The 20,090-nt window shown below is 32.4% G+C and overlaps 1 protein-coding gene across 1 annotated transcript in view; it reads left to right on the top strand.

Moving 5' to 3' along the window:
- LOC139514210 (uncharacterized) overlaps positions 1 to 20,090 on the top strand; it is a 179,066-nt gene that overhangs the window by 82,224 nt on the left and 76,752 nt on the right. Inside the window, exons 16-18 of the mRNA XM_071303036.1 lie at positions 1,777 to 1,830; positions 3,236 to 3,314; positions 6,599 to 6,616. Coding sequence (XP_071159137.1) covers positions 1,777 to 1,830; positions 3,236 to 3,314; positions 6,599 to 6,616 — 151 coding nt within the window. The remainder of the gene's footprint in view (positions 1 to 1,776; positions 1,831 to 3,235; positions 3,315 to 6,598; positions 6,617 to 20,090) is intronic.

Here is a 20,090-nt window from a genome sequence, read left to right as displayed (position 1 = left end):
ACAACATATTTCATAATACATACAGTATACATTTTTAAATTATACATCTTGAGAAATAAATCTTTGTTTATTGCAATTTTAAATCACACAAGCATCTTTTCTACCTTTTGAATAAAAATTTACAGCTTAGACAGCACATTATTATTACAATATTTAAGCATGCCCAGTACTTTTTTAAAATCTTCTTCCTTGAACTTCCCCCTTAAATCTTTAACTTCATAATTGGTACATATACATATATAGTGATACACATCCCCAAAACTAGCTTAACAAAACGGACAAATTCTCTCATTTCGTGGTACATTTCTCCATCTTCCTGTTTCAATGGGAAACTTTGTATTACACACCCTTAATTTACATATATTTACTCTATGAATTACATGTTTACATCGCTTATATGGTCATCGGATGTCTTTAGAGGTCAACTCGATAATTAATTAGATTATCATAGATAGCGTCTAGACTAAAAAAAAGCACAAAACGAAGCTACGTATTTTCTTGCCCTTGCCCTGATAACTGTTTATTTTAGACTTTTAATAATTTGGATAAATGTTTTACATTGTTATAAATCAAATATGAGAATTTGATTAAAATCGGTGAATATGAATTCGACAGCTAGTGCCCCTTTAAATCGAGGAAGGGTATTATATTTATTCCTTGTCTCTAAGAAATAGACACGAACACATTTCAGAGTGATTGATTTTCCATTATCTTAAAAAGATATTTACTATAATGCTTTGTGAATATTTATACATTTATGCTTTTGACAGGTATAGTATGTCCTGTACCAAGTCAGGAATATGGCCATTGTTATATTATTGTTCGTTTCTGTGTGTGTTACATTTTAACGTTGCGTCGTTTGTTTTCTCTTATTTTTGAGTGTAATTTCACATTGCGATAAGACGTGTCACGGTACTTGTCTATCCCAAATGCATGTATTTGGTTTTGATGTTATATTTGTTATTCTCGTGGGATTTTGTCTGATGCTTGGTCCGTTTCTGTGTGTGTTACATTTTAGTGTTGTGTCGTTGTTCTCCTCTTATATTTAATGCGTTTCCCTCGGTTTTAGTTTGTTACCCCGATTTTGTTTTTTTGTTTTAGTTTGTTACCCCGATTTTGTTTTTTGTCCATGGATTTATGAGTTTTGAACAGCGGTATACTACAGTTGCCTTTACATAGTACATGTATAAAACATTCCTCAACGTTCATTATTCATCGAAACTGTTGCCGTTTTGGCATATTTCAGCCAACTGTGAATCATAACATGAGGTCTGCTTAGAGATATCTCCCCAAAACAAAACAATAACTTATTAGTGATTAAACACAGTAACCGTAATAGGTCGACAAAAACAGAAGACTGGATTTTGTTTAAGAACTCATCCATTGTTTCTTTGCTACATTTAGACCTAAAAGATTATAAGACCCCATTGTAGGATTATGACCAACGAAAGTAACCAGTGTTAATTGGCCATTACAACTCTGAGAAGACATTATTATAGCTATAACTCTTAAAACTTACCATTGTGAATGTATGACCTTGACAAAGGTCACTAGGTCAAGGACTTGTCCAAGTTATTGAATTTTGTGTTGTAAACTCATTTTAACGGTTTAATGTGTTTTTAAACTTTTCAGCGTATTATGCGTTAATTTGGGTGTATTTTTTACAATATAAAAAGGAAACCCTATCAATTGTTCGCGAACAATTGACATATTGGTTGTTTATGTTTTGTATCAATTTGAAATGCATTATCTTAATTGTGACTTCATTTCTTTCAGGCGAACGCCTATACCAGGATGCATATGAAACACGCTGGAGATTATTGCGTCCAGGTAAATTAAAATACTATGTGACAAACATGATTTTTAGAGATGCAACTTTCACAGTATCCGGTTTATATAAATTTACTTTTTTTCTCGGGTGAATCGGTCTTTTATTCGAGAGTAGAATGATTTTTGTTATCATTTTTTTTTCGAAAGAAATTACATGCGATTAAATGAATTTACTATTGTTTCACAAGTATATCAGTTTTATTCATAATCTGTTTGAATTGTTTTACAATAGTCGTTTTGGGGCCCTTGATAGCTGGCTGTTCGGTGTGAGCCAATGCTCTGTGTTGGAGGCCGTACTTTGAACTATAATGGTTATTTTTTACACATTGTGCCATGTATGGAGAGTTGTCTCATTGACACTCAGACCACACCTTCTTATTTCTATAAAAAGACACGCACGAAAATGTTCTATCCTGATTTAAATGTCAAATACTGACTTTAAGCTTTTCAGACTGGTAATTCATATCGATGACGAACAAGAGGTACTGGTCTGAAAAGTCGTTGTGGATCCGGATGATTTTATTATTGCTTGTAATAAATGATCAATGTGGAAGAACTTCATATGAAAGTCATCCGCTTTCTTGTTTATCATAGAAATCTTACACTTTGTCAAAGTTGTGTTGACGTCTACGGCTGAGTAACCTTGTTCAGTCAAGATTACATGGATATTTTGCAATTGGCAGTGATTAAAAACGGCTGCGTTATAAGGTTTGGTCGTTACTTTGTTCGATTTGAAAGACGAATTGTAACCATGTCTAGCTGCAAAGTAAGTGTTTTCAGCCTCGTTGTCAGTTGTAGAATCGTTCAACCACAATCGGTCGAGGGCTTTGAAATTGCTAGAGTTGTCGGGATAAGTCAACAATCCTATGATAGTAGTATATATACTTGGATTCGGGAATTCAAACTGCTGACCGGACAGTTTTTTAAATGTTATTGAAAAGAAACACGGTGAGACCATTGTGTACAAGGAATTCATTATCTTCCTTATTTCATGAAAATAGATTACAACCGTTTATGTTTTTTTAATCATTACAGGCAACGATCATATGACGCATAACGTCTAAAATGGAAGTAGCATATTTTGTCCCTAAGACAAATCCAGCAATCATTTTTTATTATTTAATAATGTAAAGTCAGTTATCTCATAAGTTTAAAGCACCAGAAGTGATTTGGTGTTATAAACCAAACGAAATATATATAATCCGTTTTTTTAAACAAAGTATCTAGAAAACAAACGATCTTAGATTCAGCTGTTTGTACCGTTTCATAACATCAAAAGGGCGTAATTAATTTTATTTTACAAACAATGTGACCTTAGATATATGCATTATGAATTTGAAAGAGAAAACCTAAAATGTTTTTTGAAAAAAAATAGTTTTATGAAGTATGATGACTAACTTTACAGATAATGGGACTTCAGAATGAAACTTCACCTGTAAATGATAAATGGAAAGAAATCAAATTTTACTGCTTTTCCGTCAAAGGTAATTATTTCCTGATTAGCTTTTTATATAAAACCATGCATCTAACTTGTGGAGTAAATACAACGTGTCTACATTCATATCTATAAAACTCTATAAATGAAAAGATTTTCTGTGGTAGATCTGGATGTGTTTGATACGCTTCTTGTGTATATAGGTTTGCAATTCGACAGGGAAAACTGTGCATCCTTCCACAGCGCTTGTGTGATTACATCCTTTGGCTTTTGGTAGAAAGGTGTTGCCGAATTTTTAGTTGCCTTTGTATAAGTTTTCGAAACTGTCTTTTGTCTGTCCGCGGTTTTTTTACTGGCCTATCTGCGACTTATAGAATGAAATTCAAAACAGTGTGGCTGTGGCCATTGATTGACACATTAAATTTGTCCATTGACTGGGACAATTTAGGTGAACGTTTGTATGTAACGACCACTGTCACTATGTACTTTTTAAAGACACTTAAACTATGGGGTCACCAAAGGTTCTCAACACCTTAATAAAGTAATTCGACCTTGATCTATGATCTATATAATGAGGTCGAGGTCAGGTGATGTTTTTTTCCCTGAGAAACATGTAAACATTTTAGGGAACCCACATACCTAATAGTTAGTGTTACCCTATTACTGATAATATAAGAATGTATCACATTTCAAAAGAAAATAAACTTGATTTTTCAAGCATTCATAGAACCCTGACAATGAGATCAAGGAAAATTGACAGGTAACGCACAGAAACTTCGTAACATAAGGTATCTACATACAAGATATGACGCTTCTAGGTCTTCAACCTTCTAAAATATAACGCTTTATACAAACAGTTTGCGCGATGCTGCAAAATAGTACTCCTTATGTCTCACATTCTGCAACTTATGTCGTTGGCATGACAACAGCCACAGCATGAATAGAAACAACGAATTACCCTTAACCCACACACACATCAAGTAATGGTTAAACCACATAAAATAATATTAAAATCATATTAAATAATGGCAAGATCATACCAAGTCCTCACGAAACCATTGCATGTAATATAAAGTAAAATAGAGGCGGCGAAAGATCCAAAAGGGGCATTCAAACTTAACTGACAACGCCAAGGCTAAAAAAAAAAGAGACACCAACAGACAAACAACAGTAAACACACAACATAGAAAACTAAAGACTGAGCAACACGAACCCCACCAAAAACTGTTAGTGATCCCAGATGCTCAGGAAGGGTAAGCAGTTTCTGATTCACATGTGGCATCCGTCGTTTCGCTCATATAAATGCAACCCCGGTGATAACTCTAATTCAGAAAAATTAACGTGATTTTAGTTGACATTTATTTGTGAAACAGATATTCCATAACGGCCAATCAACTCGTGATAGCGTCCTACAAATTGAAAAATCTCTTTTGTCGTAAAGTTTTGTTTTTTTACCAACCCTCGTTGCCAATTTCTAGAAGAAGGTCGAGACAAGAAGCAGACTTAAATGTATCTGCTGTATCCTTTATCTCAAATTTGAAGGGATAGATGTGTTCACTTAAGTCATTATATTTGAATTATTTAGTGAGAGAACACTATCTTTATAGCTAAAAATGCAGTTAAAGGATACTGCTGACTTTTCTTTTTTCTAAAATGTTAATATGAATAAAGGTAAAAGGCGGTAAGAAGAGTAGCACAAATGGTTGCCATAGGAATGCCAATTGTTTGTTGAAAACACGTCCTCCACACGTTACAAATGTTTCCAATCAAACATCTTGATAATGTCAGTTTCAGAGAATATTTTTATTGGATCAGAACGATGTTTTGCCGTATACGATATGTCCCATAAGACAAGATCCTTGAATCTCCGTTTGCCATTTATCTTAGAAACTACGAAGAACCAACTCATTCATCTTGTCATGATTGTCGCAATGGGGAATACTTTTGAAAAATGAGTTGTTTAATACTATTGCAAAATGAAAGATTCTTATATTGTATGTACTCTTAAAGATCTTTGGATTTTGTAGTATCCACATCTGATTCATGCCACCTCTAGAATAAGTAGTTTCAAATAATTTTGTAGCCCGACTTTGATTGCTGACAAAATTGATGTCAATTAAGAGATAACTGTATTGTATTTGAAGCTTTTAGGACGTCCATCGGAAGTTTTACTGTCGCAAATTTAGTTTACTTGGCGACGCGTAGCGGAGACAGGTAAACGGGTATTTGCGACAGTAAAACTACCAATGGACGTCCGCAAAGCTTCAAATACAATACAGTTATCTCTATTTTAATGCAAAACAAGTCCATAATTAAATTTTAATTATTATTTCAGTGTAAAATCTTCATTAAAGAAAATTCCGCGAAAAGATGTTATCTTCTTTGGTCCCTTCACTAGGTAACGTCGTAGGTATGCTTCCGGCGTCAAACATAAACACCGGGCGTTTTCTGGCTTCTGTGCCGCTTCAGATACCAATGTACAAAGGTCAAATGAACCATAACAGTCATAGACAATAACTGTTTAGTGTCTTTAAATATCAGCTGTATTTGTACTCGGCTCGAAACAGGTGTAATAGCTCGCTAAAAGCTCGCATACATCTTGTTTTCTAGCCTCGTACAAATACAGCTGATATTTAAAGACACTAAACAGTTATTGTCTATGACTGTTATGGTTCATTTGACCTTTGTACATTGGTAAACTGCTTTTGCCTATGTTTGTGACTAACTCAACGAAATAAACAATGTGTGATTTGTCAAAACAATTTTTACATGATTCACCAGGTATTTTATGTCATTACTTGCAAGCTTTGTATTCTGCCTTTTATGAAACATATATGTTACAGCATCTGCAATATAAAAAATCTAAATCTAAGAACGTGATTTCGACCTGTGACCTTTATCCTTTTTTTGTGGACAAAATGAATAGACCCTTTGTTTCGCAAACTTAATGACAAAAATTGCCGAGGATGTAACGAACATTTTGGAAAAAAAAAACTATCAGCGATATTCTTGACAGTTTCGGAGTTGTGAAAAAAATCTGTATACAGTTAACTCTCTTGTGGAAAAGTGTTCGATAAAAAGGGTGTGTTTTATTAACCCAATAAATGTTCGTTAGTGGCGGAAGCAAAACTTACGTTGAAAGGTCTTTGCACGCATTGGCGTAAAGACCTAATTAATAAATAAAAAGGACAGGTTTATAGAATGAACATCTTTCATCTCTCAATCGCTGCACTAGCTCATAATATTATTATAGTTTATTTGAATATATTATATATATTTTTTTTTTAATATGCATTGATTTTAATTAATGAATGTCTTATAATTGCTTTTCAGAACTGGATTTCTATGAAGGTAGGCTAACTGATATTAAATTTTTCCCCTTTAAAAAAAATAAAATTTAAAGTTTGGTTTTACTTTTTATACCTTTTAGAAAATAAAACTATGATGATTTCAACTTTCTATTTGTAAGCAGTTTCAATCAGGAAAAGGGAGAGATATCGCTGCTCTATCATGTTGTTTCCCCATTCCCTCCAATATATTAATAAAATAGATAACGAGGTATGGACATCTTTCGCATTTTGGGAGTCTTATATCTTCTTGTATTAGGTGATTTTACCTTTTTCTTGTGATCTGGGGAATACTAGCTTCTTTCGGTGATCTGGGGAATCTAGCATTTTTCACTGATTCTAGCTCACGTCCGTTCATCTTGTGGAAGAAATTCCTTCTTCATCTTTCGTGTCCATCTTCTTGGACACTTGTTTTTTTTCGAGGCCTGGTTCTGGTGAATACAATCCAATGATATTTTAGTTGTTATTCCAAATAGCAATCTTAATTGAAATGTGATATGTGATTAACTTATGTATGTGAATGAAAATCTGAATTATAAATTTAAGTTAAGTATTTTAAATTAGAAGATAAATTCTTTAAATTGCTTCAACAGACAATTAAGAATTAAACAATTTACATACTTGGTGAATATAATACAATGATGTTTTATGACTTTTCCAACACAAATCTAAATTGAAGAGGGATATGATGTGATGTTGGGAGTTTGAGGGCTTCCATTTTAAAACCCAACAGCACGTACTGATTGGAACTACAATGTATTTTATTCAGCTATGAAATTTAAGCGTAACAATATGAAGTTTCTAACGTTACTTTTTGTCAACTTAACTATTCTTTTTTTTCTATATTATGAATTTATATGATCGACATATATTTTATTTAGTTATGTGAAAGCAATTAATGAATTTTCAAAATCTTTACTTGAATTAAAGGATTGTTTAAGAGAACAACATAAACGTTTTAGGATTCTCTTCCTTTGTAAAATTACAAATATTTTTATTCTTTAAGTTCGTTTACTTGATTTCTCAACGTCACTTTAAATGCTAAGATCAAATGAGTTCACTTATGTTTAACATTGTTATTACCACAAAACGAAATTAATTATTTATTAATTTTAAGTCACCTATCCTGTCTCAAATTTTCAGCAATGCAATGTATTTCAAATGTAAAATTTCAATTTTATGTATGAATTTATTTATTTTAATTTACTTTTTTTTAACTATCATTTTGCAGCATACAAACTTCCATCATTATAATACCCTTATTCACATCGTATGGCGTGATCATATTTTAATTACTTCGTCACGCAGATAAAGCCTCAAACACCATCGTTTTTTGTGTCAATCAGATTCACTACAAAAGTCTAAAAGTATGAAAAGACTAATTTTTGTCTTAATTTATAGGAATTTTTACTCGACATACTCCAAAAGTATGACTTGTGTCTTAATTTCTCTTGACAAATTCTCATTTATATTAAATTTGTATGAAATTTACTCGACATATTTTCGACATTCTCAGTGAGTATGGTCTTAAAATTTCTTGACAAATTCTTGACATTTGAATACTATCTTGTTTCTCGACATATTCTCGACATTCTAATTTTTTCTCAGTATGGCTTGACATATTCTGAACATTTTGAATTGTGTCTTAAATTTACTTGACAATTCTGAGTTTTACAAATCATGACTAATATTCATGATATAACTTTAATATTTATTTCTCTTTATCACGGCCGACACTCGGCTAACCGAGAGATTGGTCGTTTAATCCATATTGAGTATGCGGCTATATCGGCGGTTGGTCTGTTAATCGGGTTGGCTAAAGTCTGTTAATCAGGTGTTATCGAAAAAATCATTGAAAGTTCAGCATGTTTCATTGTATAACTTTCTAAATATATTTTCATCATAAAAACCATTCATGTCTAACAAAACAATTCAATGTACTGAATTCAGTGGTGTAATTATTATTTTTCTAACTTCGATGTACGATCTATAAAATGAAAAGGCGGGTTACTCATCAATAAATGTATACACATTTTACACACATAAAATGTACACGAAATGACACATTGGTTAAATTTACTTGCATTCAATATTTTGAACATCGAAAAAACAAAGGCATTATGTTTGTTAACCATATTGATATCATTGTGTGAAAAATCTACACGAAAATCTGTATTTTGGTGACATAAATCAATCTTTATTTAAAACCTGGTCTGTTAATGGGTCGGATGTATAAAACCCGGTCTGTTAATTGGTCTGTTAAGAGTTATGAATGGCAATAAAAGTATAATTTTATTACTATATGGGGTGTTATCGGATCAAATGAGTAGGCTCAAGACGAGCGGCTAAAATATACGAAAACAACACATGAGCAATGAAACATTACATATACGGAAACAACACAAGAAATTGAAAATTGATAAAAATGGTTTCAAAAAGTGTAATATTAAAGAAATATTAATTTCCTCCAAGAATGATCGCATATATCATGTTGATTCTGTTTAATTGTCATGAATGACACAAATTTGTCAACTTCATTGGTAACCAGTATATAAATCAGAGATAAACGTCGTAATGTAACTTAACATCAGTAAGTAAAATATATTGGGATGACAAAATATGAAAAATAAAGAAAGAATAATGAGTAAGATAAATAAAATGTAGAGAAAAAAAATGACATAACAATTTAAAGAATACAGAAATAAACAATACCCCCAATCCGGACCTCATGGTATACACGAGAATCTGGATGAAAACGCAGAATATAGAATAATATATAAGGACAGTAGAGAGTGATACGTTGCTAAAAACGAGAGAAAAATAATACTTGTTTAAGAATACACACATGAAACACCGATGGCTGTTGAAACAGTAACGGATTGCGATGTACTTATATTGGTGACAAATTTTAGAAGTTTACATGCGGACAACTATGGTGGCAGGTTAATGCCATTTTGAATTTTAGCGCTTTGGCGTTTTCGCCTTACATATTCTATAGGGCAAAAACGCGAAATTTGCGAAGTCGAAAACGCGAAATTGCAAAGTCGAAAACGCGAAAACGCGAAACCGATTTCTCGTTTTCGACTTCGCGATTTCGCCTTTTCGCGATTTCGCGTTTTCGCCCTATAGAGTATGAAAGGCGAAATCGCGAAAACGCGAAATGGACTTCACCGGCCACCATAGACAACTGTAGTTCTCCTCTGCAATTATGTAGAAAGGAACTAAACTAAATTGAAACTTAAAATAACCAAATGTAGCTGCATTCGCTCCTTTCCTTTTACTTCTTTAGAGTGATTTGTAAACAACATATGATTAAGTAATAGAAGAAAATAACCAATTGGATGATGCTGACGAATTAGGGTTTAACGTCCAGTGACAAATATCATGTTCATATGTGAACGAGAACACGTTATATGTACCCTGTGTTGTATTAGAAAGACACTTTCAGTCGGAATTGAGAACGTGCTACTTCGAACAGACACAAAAATTAAGGCTGATTGAAAACGTCAATAAAAAATTCATGCATATATCAGAGGCCAATCAATATCACGCTGTATTGAAGTGACACACCCTTCAATAAAATGCAAAGAAAGTCAAAATAAAAATGCTCTTTCTAGGATACTGTGGCAACGTATTGTCATTTTTGTTTACTCAGGAACATCTCATTCTTAAATTTTTCAAGGGGAAAATATAAAGGTAGCAAAATTATTGTCGTGGCTAAATAACTCTTAACTGACACAATTTCAATTGTCCAACCCATTAACAGACTTTATTCCCATAATTTTCACTAAAACGTGGTATTATTCACGTTATTTTATAATTATGAAATATTTACTAATGTCAATTTATTTTTTAGAACCACAGTACTATTTTTTGTCCTTTAAATGATATCTAAATTTGTTTGTTTCGCCTTTTATTAAAAAAAATGCTATGCGTATAAGCATAAATACTACATACTTGCGCGACGCCTTTTAGTTTTACTGAAAACTGCGCAGACTAAGAAATGGTTTTACAAGTGCAAAATGTTCTATGATAGATATCATTTTGTCAGACACTTTTCTTTTTTTTATTTGGTTCTTATAACATGCCAAAAATCTGTATATTTAATAGAGTTTAACATTAAATTAAGCGTTTTACTCTTAACAGACGTATAACCAACCCGATTAACAGACCAATCGCCCATATAGCCGCATACTCAATATAGATTAACCGACCAATCTCTCGGTTAGCCGAGTGTCGGCCGTGTTTATATAATACTAGAACACACCCGTGATATCACGGGTCCGTGACTGAATTAAAGTATATAACTATGCGCAAGCCTTATTTTAGTATTAGTATTGTCATCTGATAAAGTCATGCCGATTATAAGATACACAGATTTTCTCTGCTTTCAAGTCTTTCTGTTTGAACCCGTCGAACTGAAACAATAATATTAATTATTTGGAAAACAAAAGGTCCTGGAATGGAGTATTTTTTAATCAACAGCATTGTCCTATATAAGTTATAAATAAAGTTGAATTATTTGCTTCGCTGTTTTACGTCATGCCCACTAACAAATTGAAAACTGTACCTATACGCCTTATTTTTAGTCCAGATTTTTAGTATTCGTATTGTTATCTTAGAAAGTCTTATTGATTAAAATACTACAATAGGTAACAATTTGACAATTTAGTAGTGTCAACCCTGTGGTTATGACCCGTGTATATAGCATATTAATCCTGAATACAACGTTTGGTGGTGCGCCTGTCAGATGCGGAACGTACAGATAAGGTAATAGGTAACAGGTGAATATACTATTAGTATCGGTAGCGGACTCGACCCGGAACTTCTTAATTATTGGCAATATTAATTACGTGGAAAACAAAAGGGCCTGGAGTGGTGTAATTTTTAATCTACACCTTTGCACTATATTAGTTATATATAAAGTTGAATTCTGTGATTCGTCGTTTTTACGTGATGACGGCTGACAAATTGGACCTCGTAATTTTAGTATTATAGATACTATCGTTTCGAGTTACACTTGTTACAACAAAAATAAGAGTTGGGCATGTAAAATAATTGAAAATTTTGGTATATCAAATATTTTTTCAAATACTAGGGATTTTGTAATTTTTTTCCCGTTTACCATGAAATCTTAAGTATTAACAATACAAATGTGGGTATGTTGATATAAAACAATTTAAATGTGGGTTTTTAAATAATTACAAATATTGATTCCTAAATCTTATTAATAATTACTAAATGATTAAAACCAATCATACTGTAGACATATTTCATTCTACATTCATAATGAATGAATGAATGAATGAATGAATGAATATTTTATTTGCGAAAGCATAAATAATATGCTATGGCAATACATAAACAAGTATATACAATGTGACAAAACAACAGATAGCAGAGAACAATACTTAATATAATAAAGGTGAATTAATTCACAATACATGATCTAATTTTCCAAGCATATTTCAGATAGTTTAATTGTGATTGATTTTGATTTTGCTTGAAGTAAATGAAAACGTTTAAAATTATTTGGCCAAGAACTATAATATTTTGGAAAACTTGTCTCACAGTTCTGTAGGCTGGACATACAAGTACGAAGTGGTATTCATTTTCAATACAAGCCATACTACAGCATTCACATAGGCGCATATGTCTAGGAATATTTTTATATCACCCTTATTCCTAATTTAGTTTCAAAGTATCACTTCTCAATTTTGTAAGCAAGTTACTATTAATAAAAAAATCTAAATAATTCTCTATTACAAAGTCTGTTTTGAGGTGTTTATAAATACACAGTTTTTCACAATCGTTTATTGATGCATACCAAGTTTGTAAATACTGGTCTTTTATACGAGTTTTTATAACATCTAACTGTATATTTACATAATTCTGTGCAGTTCAAACATAGTTCAAACCAAGATTAAACAATAAATCACGAACACTAGACGCCCTGTTCTTTTTACCATTGTTTGCATCTTCTGATAAAAGTTGACACACATCATAAATGATAGGTGGCTTATTTACAATAATATGAGGCCAATATTTCAAAATAATTTGTTTTCTTGAGACATACATAGGCAAATGACCTAGTTCACCACATAAAAAACTTAAAGGAACATGTTTACTTAGTTTTAAAACAAATCTACAGAAACGGTTGTGTATTTGCTCTTTATCATTTGCACGGTGAAAACCCCATATTTCAGATGCATGATAGTTTAATACGGAACCAACCATACTATCAAACAGTAGACATTCTTCACTTGTGGATAAAAACACATGTTTTAAAGAGTTCAAAGTGACGAAAGCGCTCTTGGTCCCTGTTGAGATAATCTTTTTTGGGTATGTAAAAATGTTCCATTATAATGAAGTAGCATACCCAAATACACGTAAGAGTCCACTATCTGTAGTATCTTACCTTTATACATGAAACTGAAGTTAGCTGGCTGCCATCCATTTCTAAAAACAACAATTTTGGTTGTGTCTGTAATTACCTAAATGTTTCATTTCTTACAATAGATTGATAGATTATCTAGTAATTTTTGTAACATTTCGGGAGACTTACTAAACAATACAGTGTCATCAGCGAAAAGAATTAAGTATAATTTGTTTTATTAGAAAACCATTGAGTTGTAAAACGTTATCACTAGCATTTACGGACATATCTTCTATAATATCATTGATGAAGAACAAAAATAATAAGGAAGACAATGGGTCCCCTTGTTTCACACCAAGTAAATTGTTAATTGCGTCCGAAAGTAAACCACCAGATCTAACTCGTAGCCGGACAGACGAATAAATAGATTTGATCATATTAACGAATTTGCTACTGACACCATTTTGTAGAAATTTATATAATAAGATCCCTCTGCTTAGTTTATCAAATGCTTTACGGAAATCCACAAAGGTACAGAACAGTTTTATTTTGTGTTGCAGGACATGTGTAATAATTCCATGGATAACAAAAATTGCATCTATAGTTGATCGGCCTGGTCGGAATCCAAATTGGTTGTCATTTAATTTTTCCTCGTCTTCTGACCACGCCAGTAAGCGACTTGTTAATATAGACGTAAATAGTTTAGATAACCCAGACAACATGAGTATGTTGGCCCAACATTGGCACAACGTATATCATTGCATTGGCCCATCGTTGTATTTTAACGTTGGCCCAACGTATAAGTGCAAAGTGGGCCTACGTTGGCCCAACATGATGGCTTCATGTTGGCCCAACGTTGTACGGTTATATGCAATACATAGAGCCAACGTTGGCCCATTGTATGAAAAACGAAATCCATGTTGGCACAACGTTGGACCAACGTAGCGATATATTTTCTTATGTTGGCACTATGTTGGTCCAAGGTAGGTATTACTCATTTTTATGTTGGCAATACGTTGGTATATTGTTTCAACCAAATTACAATGGATGCTGCATTAAGAGCTGTATATGATAAATACTCCGGAGCGCATTTGATCTTTTTTTGTATTCCAAACTGCCAAAGTTTAAGGTAGCAATTCTGTATTTTTGTATTACGCATTGTTGTTACTGTCCTTGTTTTTTTCATGAACTTTGCCTCTTTAATTTTATTTATTGTGTGACGCTAAGATATTTCTTTGGCAATGTTTGATGGATCGACCAGATAAACTCTGTGTCATTTGGTGTCTTGTAAAGACTTGTGTCATTAGCAATCATACCACATCTTCTTTTTTCATATAAATTTCATTTATTTCTTTAACAGAACAAATGACGTATGGCTTATGGTTAGGCGATCATACAAATAGTTTTTTTCGGAGATGTAATTTTAGTTGTATTGGTTCCAGATCCAGAATGAAAATTAAATAATTCAGAAGATGAAACTTTATTTATTTTAAATTTGATATCATTGGTCGTCACCACGAGTAGTGTCCTCCTCAATTTGAACTTCAACAGTGTCATTATTACTTATATATGTTATTCTTTTTTTCCCTTCTGTATTTCTTGCCACCTTCTCAGTCAAGGCTTAAGCGCCGCCAATCGTTAGCTGCATCATCTATCTCCTTATCCGAAGACTATTTACAGCTATGCTTTTTTTCTAACCGACTCTGTAATAAAGTTATAAGTAAACTTGAATTGCGTATTTGTCTAATGCATGCGTGCGTAGTCTCCCTTCTAGATATGCAATATAAATTAATGTATATTCTAAATAGTTTAAACACTATTTAATACAAAATCAAATCTTAAATAACCAATTTTTTATATATTGGTTATTTGTCTAATTGTCAGAAATTCATTAGTATTAGACGGATTTGTGGGTATAACAAACCCTTATTACTTTTATTTCAGAATTCGGTATCATACTTTATATATTCGTAATATACATGATATATAAAGAATAATTTAGATGTGTATTAATGAACAGTTATATATTTGATATATAAAAACACTGTTACACATTCAAGTGTGTATATGATCAGGTTTCACAAATATATCGTATCTGTTTGCATGCGATTTAGAAATACAATAAAACTAACAAATTCATTTATATTTTAATGAAGTAGAAATCATTATACCACATTTTTGAAACATTACGGAATAAGGTACATCTTAAGACAATTTTATTCCATTAACTTCAGTAATGATCATACATGTTGTGGTTATAGATTTATATAATTTACCATTTGTTTGAAAATACTAATGTTCAGTGGCAACTATTTCATGATAATTTATAGGATTGAAATGATTTAAAATCTAGAAAATATTTCGCCCAAAACGTAGGAACTTTAAGATCAGCATTATAAAATGATAGAAATTAATATATGTTTTGATATTTAATAACATCCCTCAGATTAAAAAATCATATTGTATTTGTCATTCTGAATCGTATATATATATCAGATTTTTTAAAGTTACAACTTACATGTTACTATCTTTCTCTTTAAATCTCAGATGATATGATTTTCTCTTTTTGTTTTCTTCGTATCACTGCTTTCTTACAAATACACAACAGGAAATAATCACAAAAGTGACCATCCCATTACATTCAGATTTCCTATAAACTTAATTACCATAGCAACTATCTTTGAAATTTGTCGAACATATGGTCAACCTTATCAGAATGGGCAAATTGCGCCTGTCCCAAGTCAGGAGCCTCTGGCCTTTGTTAGTCTTGTATGATTTTAATTTTTAGTTTCTTGTGTATAATTCGGAGTTTAGTATGACGTCCATTATCACTGTACTATTATGCATATTTTAGGGGCCAGCTGAAGGACACCTACGGGTGCGGGAATTCTCGCTACATTGAAGACCCATTGGTTGCCTTCGGCTGTTGTTTGCTCTATGGTCGGGTGGTTGTCGCTTTGACATATTCACCATTTCCTTTCTCAATTTTATTTTATTGATTAACAGACTGGCTGTATCAAATATCACTCTGCATATAATTGCTATTATTATGTTTCACAAAGTTTAATGAATAAAGTTATTATAAATAATGATTGCAATAAATTTTAATTTTTAACCAGGCAATCTATGTTTACGGTATACATTTTTTTTATTACAGTAATGATATTCCAGTATAAATTTTATCTGACTTATATATAGAGTATAATATATGATCACGCAACGTTGGGCCAGCATTGGCCCAACATAGAGTTGTAAATGTAATTTCAGTTGATAAACACTGTCGGTATAACATTAACTTTTCATAAAGCCTGCTGCAATCGAAATTATCCGCCGCCCAAGAGAAATAAAGCGTAAAATATTATATAATCAATTCTATTAACAAAATTTCATATCGGCCCTATGTTGCTACTAACATAATGCCAACATTTGCCCGATTATTTATAACCAACATGAGATAATAATATGAAATTACAACAACAGACCAACGTTTGGCCAATGTTGTGCAGCTGACACCAACGTGCGACCAATGTACCGACAATTTGCCAACGTTGGGCCAATGTTGTGTAGCCAACACAAACTTGCGACAAACGGACCGACAATTTGCCAACGTTGGGCCAATGTTGTGCAGCCAACATAAACTTGCGACCAACGGACCGACAATTTGCCAACGTTGGGCCAATGTTGTGAAGCCAACACCAACGGTCGACCAACGGGCCGACCATTTGCCAACGTTGGCCCACTGTTAGTCTGCTGACTGGGAAGACACTTACTAATAGAATAGGTCTATAGTTGTTTGGGTCCGTTAATTTAAATCACCACTTTTCGGAACTGCAATAACAAATCCTTCTGTCTAGAGTTCATGGAAAAATCCCATTTTCAAATACATTATTAAATAGGGTTTTTAAGATCGGCGCAAAAAATAGTGGACCTGCTGAGAACATTTCACCTATAATTTTGTCGTTACCCGCACTTTTTCCAGATTTCAATTTGTGTATTGCTTTAATAACTTCTTCATCAGTAATTTCAAAATCTAAAAAGTCAACGTGGGATTCACTTAGTTGTATACTATTTAGTAAGTCTAATACTTCGTTGCTGATATCTGGTGGGCTGTCCCCAAGAATAGTTTCAAAATGGTTAAACAGTACATCATTGTCTACTACACAGCGTGATTTAGTCTTAGGTTTTATGGTTGACCAAAATTGCTTAGGGTCCGTTTTGGCAGTTGCACATAATTCAATTTCTTTCCGACGCTTAAACCTTGCCCTGGCTTGTCGATTCGCTTTGTTAAATGAATTTCTGGATGAAATATAGAATTGTCTGTTAATATCTGTCGGATGACGCAGAAAAGTGTTCCGAAATTTATGAAAGTTATCTCGTTCATTAACGCAGTTTTTATCAAACCATCCATTGTTTTTACGAATGTTTTTCTCATTTTCATTTATCAAAACAGATCTTCCGAAAACTTCAAAAGCACTGTTATAAAGTATTTTAGTTATCTCTCTTACCGAATCATTGACCTCGTCCAAGGTAGAAATATAATTGGATATAGTCAATGTTTTTATTGTTATCCCATTTAATATACGTGTGAACTTTTGGTATATTGTGTGACGGACGAGCAAACGTAAAATCTAGTTCAAAATAAAGTGGCGAGTGGTCTGAAAACTCGTTCAACTGTAACACTTCAAAATTACTAATTAACTCGTAATCACAAGGAGAAACAAGTAAATAATATTGAATGTTAATAGTTATCAAAAGTACCAGGATTATAATTTAGTACGCCAGACGCGCGTTTCGTCTACATAAGACTCATCAGTGACGCTCAAATCAAAATATTTATAAAGCCAAACAAGTACAAAGTTGAAGAGCATTGAGGATCCAAAATTCCCAAAAGTTGTGCCAAATACGGCTAAGGTAATCTATGCCTGGGATAAGAAAATCCTTAGTTTAACGAATAATTCAAAGTTTTGTAAACAGGAAATTTATAAAAATGACCACATTATTGATATTCATGTCAACACCGAAGTGTTGACTACTGGGCTGGTGATACCCTCGGGGACGAAACGTCCACCAGCAGTGGCATCGACCCAGTGGTGTAAATAGTTATTAAAAGTACCAGGATTATAATTTAGTACGCAAGACGCGCGTTTCGTCTACATAAGACTCATCAGTGACGCTCATATCAAAATATTTATAAAGCCAAACAAGTACAAAGTTGAAGAGCATTGAGGATCCAAAATTCCCAAAAGTTGTGCCAAATACGGCTAAGGTAATCTATGCCTGGGATAAGAAAATCCTTAGTTTTACGAATAATTCAAAGTTTTGTAAACAGGAAATTTAAAAAAATTACCACATTATGACCACATTATGCTAAATAATTACTGTACCAAAATGTGGTTTTTATGAATAATAAATGAAAGTATGATGGTATCCAAATTTTTACAAGTCTTACTATACAAATCTTTGATTTAACAGAAGAAAGTTCGTGTAAGGTCATCTGTTTGAATATATATTCAGTATAACACGTTGATAGGATGTTCCCCATAAAACTAAGGTATACCACATCCCAGGGTACACGCAACTGTTATATGGAAAATTACTGTTTTACCTGTAATCAGCAATACAACATATCAGTTGACCAACCATGCCACTACAATTTAAAAAGTTTGTTGATAGATGAAAATGAAAATCATAATTTTAATTTAAAAAAAAAATGAATTAAAATGGATGTTCTTCATCAAAATTATGAAGTTTAACAAATTGAATAATTTCCCAAAGATTAGAATAAAATTATTATCTCCACCGGGAATAATAAAAAAAAATAATAAGAAAATGGGTCCCATCAATGATTTTCTATAGAAATTATTGATCTTATGAAATGGACCTAAAACAGACATGCATAGTATAGATCTAAACATTTTTTTCTTTTCAGGAGAGAGTTATCACAAATATTTATTTTTGATAACAAATGATGAAATTCAACACTAAATTTTGATTAACAAATGGTTTTGGTTGTTCTAAAAAAGGAATAAGGTTTTTGAATCAAGAGGGGAACAAATTATTTGAACTAAACGAAAGACCACTCCCATTTTTTAGCCTCACACACGGAAAAGATGAATTGTGGGGTCCAAAAGAGACATGGTCACATTTTAAAACTGCCTCAAGTCACCTTCTTTTAGTAAAGCAAATTTGATTAGCAGTTTTGCGAACTGCAAAAATCTAAATGCTGTTTGTCAGTAAATTTGACATATATTCCAAGTGAAAACAAGTAATTAAACGTTAAATAAAAATAAAATAAAGATTAAACTACTTGTGAGTTATTCATGGTATTCCGACTTAGTTCCACCCAAAGGGTATCTTACTATAAAAAAATAATCCTTATTTCTTCAAAGTGTAGTAAAGCCATAATAAAAGGAGTATATAACACCAATAGAAACAAAGTGCAGAATGAGTCTGTACACATTTGAGAGCGAAAAATTTATACTGTTGAGAGAGTGTCAAGACATAGTTAAGACTGTTAAGAATGTGTCAAGATGTATTCAGACAGCTTTAAGTCTGTCAGGAATGTGTCAAGACAAAATCAGATATTATTTAGAATGTCAACAATATGTCAAGACTGATCGAGACAAATTTAAGACAGTCAAGAATTGGTCGAGACTAATCCAGACTCTTATAAGATGCTACAGGAAGTGTTGAGAAATTTTTAGACAATGTTCATACTGTCAAGAACTTGTCAAGGAAAATCAAGAACCTTATTAGACGAATTCATACTATATTAAAAAATTATGTCGAGTAAAAGTCATTCAAATTCAGACAAAAACTGGTCTTTTCAAACTTATTGACTTTTGTAGTGGTTATATCAACTGCTTGATAAAGGAATTAATTATTGGCCATACTCTTTAAAACATATTCCTTCTCGACACCTACCAAAGAGGAAATTCTGGTTAATCATAGGTCAATTCCATGTTCTTTTGAAAGTTCAGCCAAACAAGACGAATTGAATCCAACTTCACACAGATACTTCAATTACATACGTTATAAAATGTTTTATTGCTGGTTCTTCCAATTGCTCACCTAACTTCTTTCTAAACTTTAAACATTAATC

Source organism: Mytilus edulis, chromosome 3 (assembly GCF_963676685.1).
Source record: "Mytilus edulis chromosome 3, xbMytEdul2.2, whole genome shotgun sequence".
Taxonomy (NCBI): Eukaryota; Metazoa; Mollusca; class Bivalvia; order Mytilida; family Mytilidae; genus Mytilus; species Mytilus edulis.
This window is presented reverse-complemented; position numbering and strand designations above follow the sequence as displayed.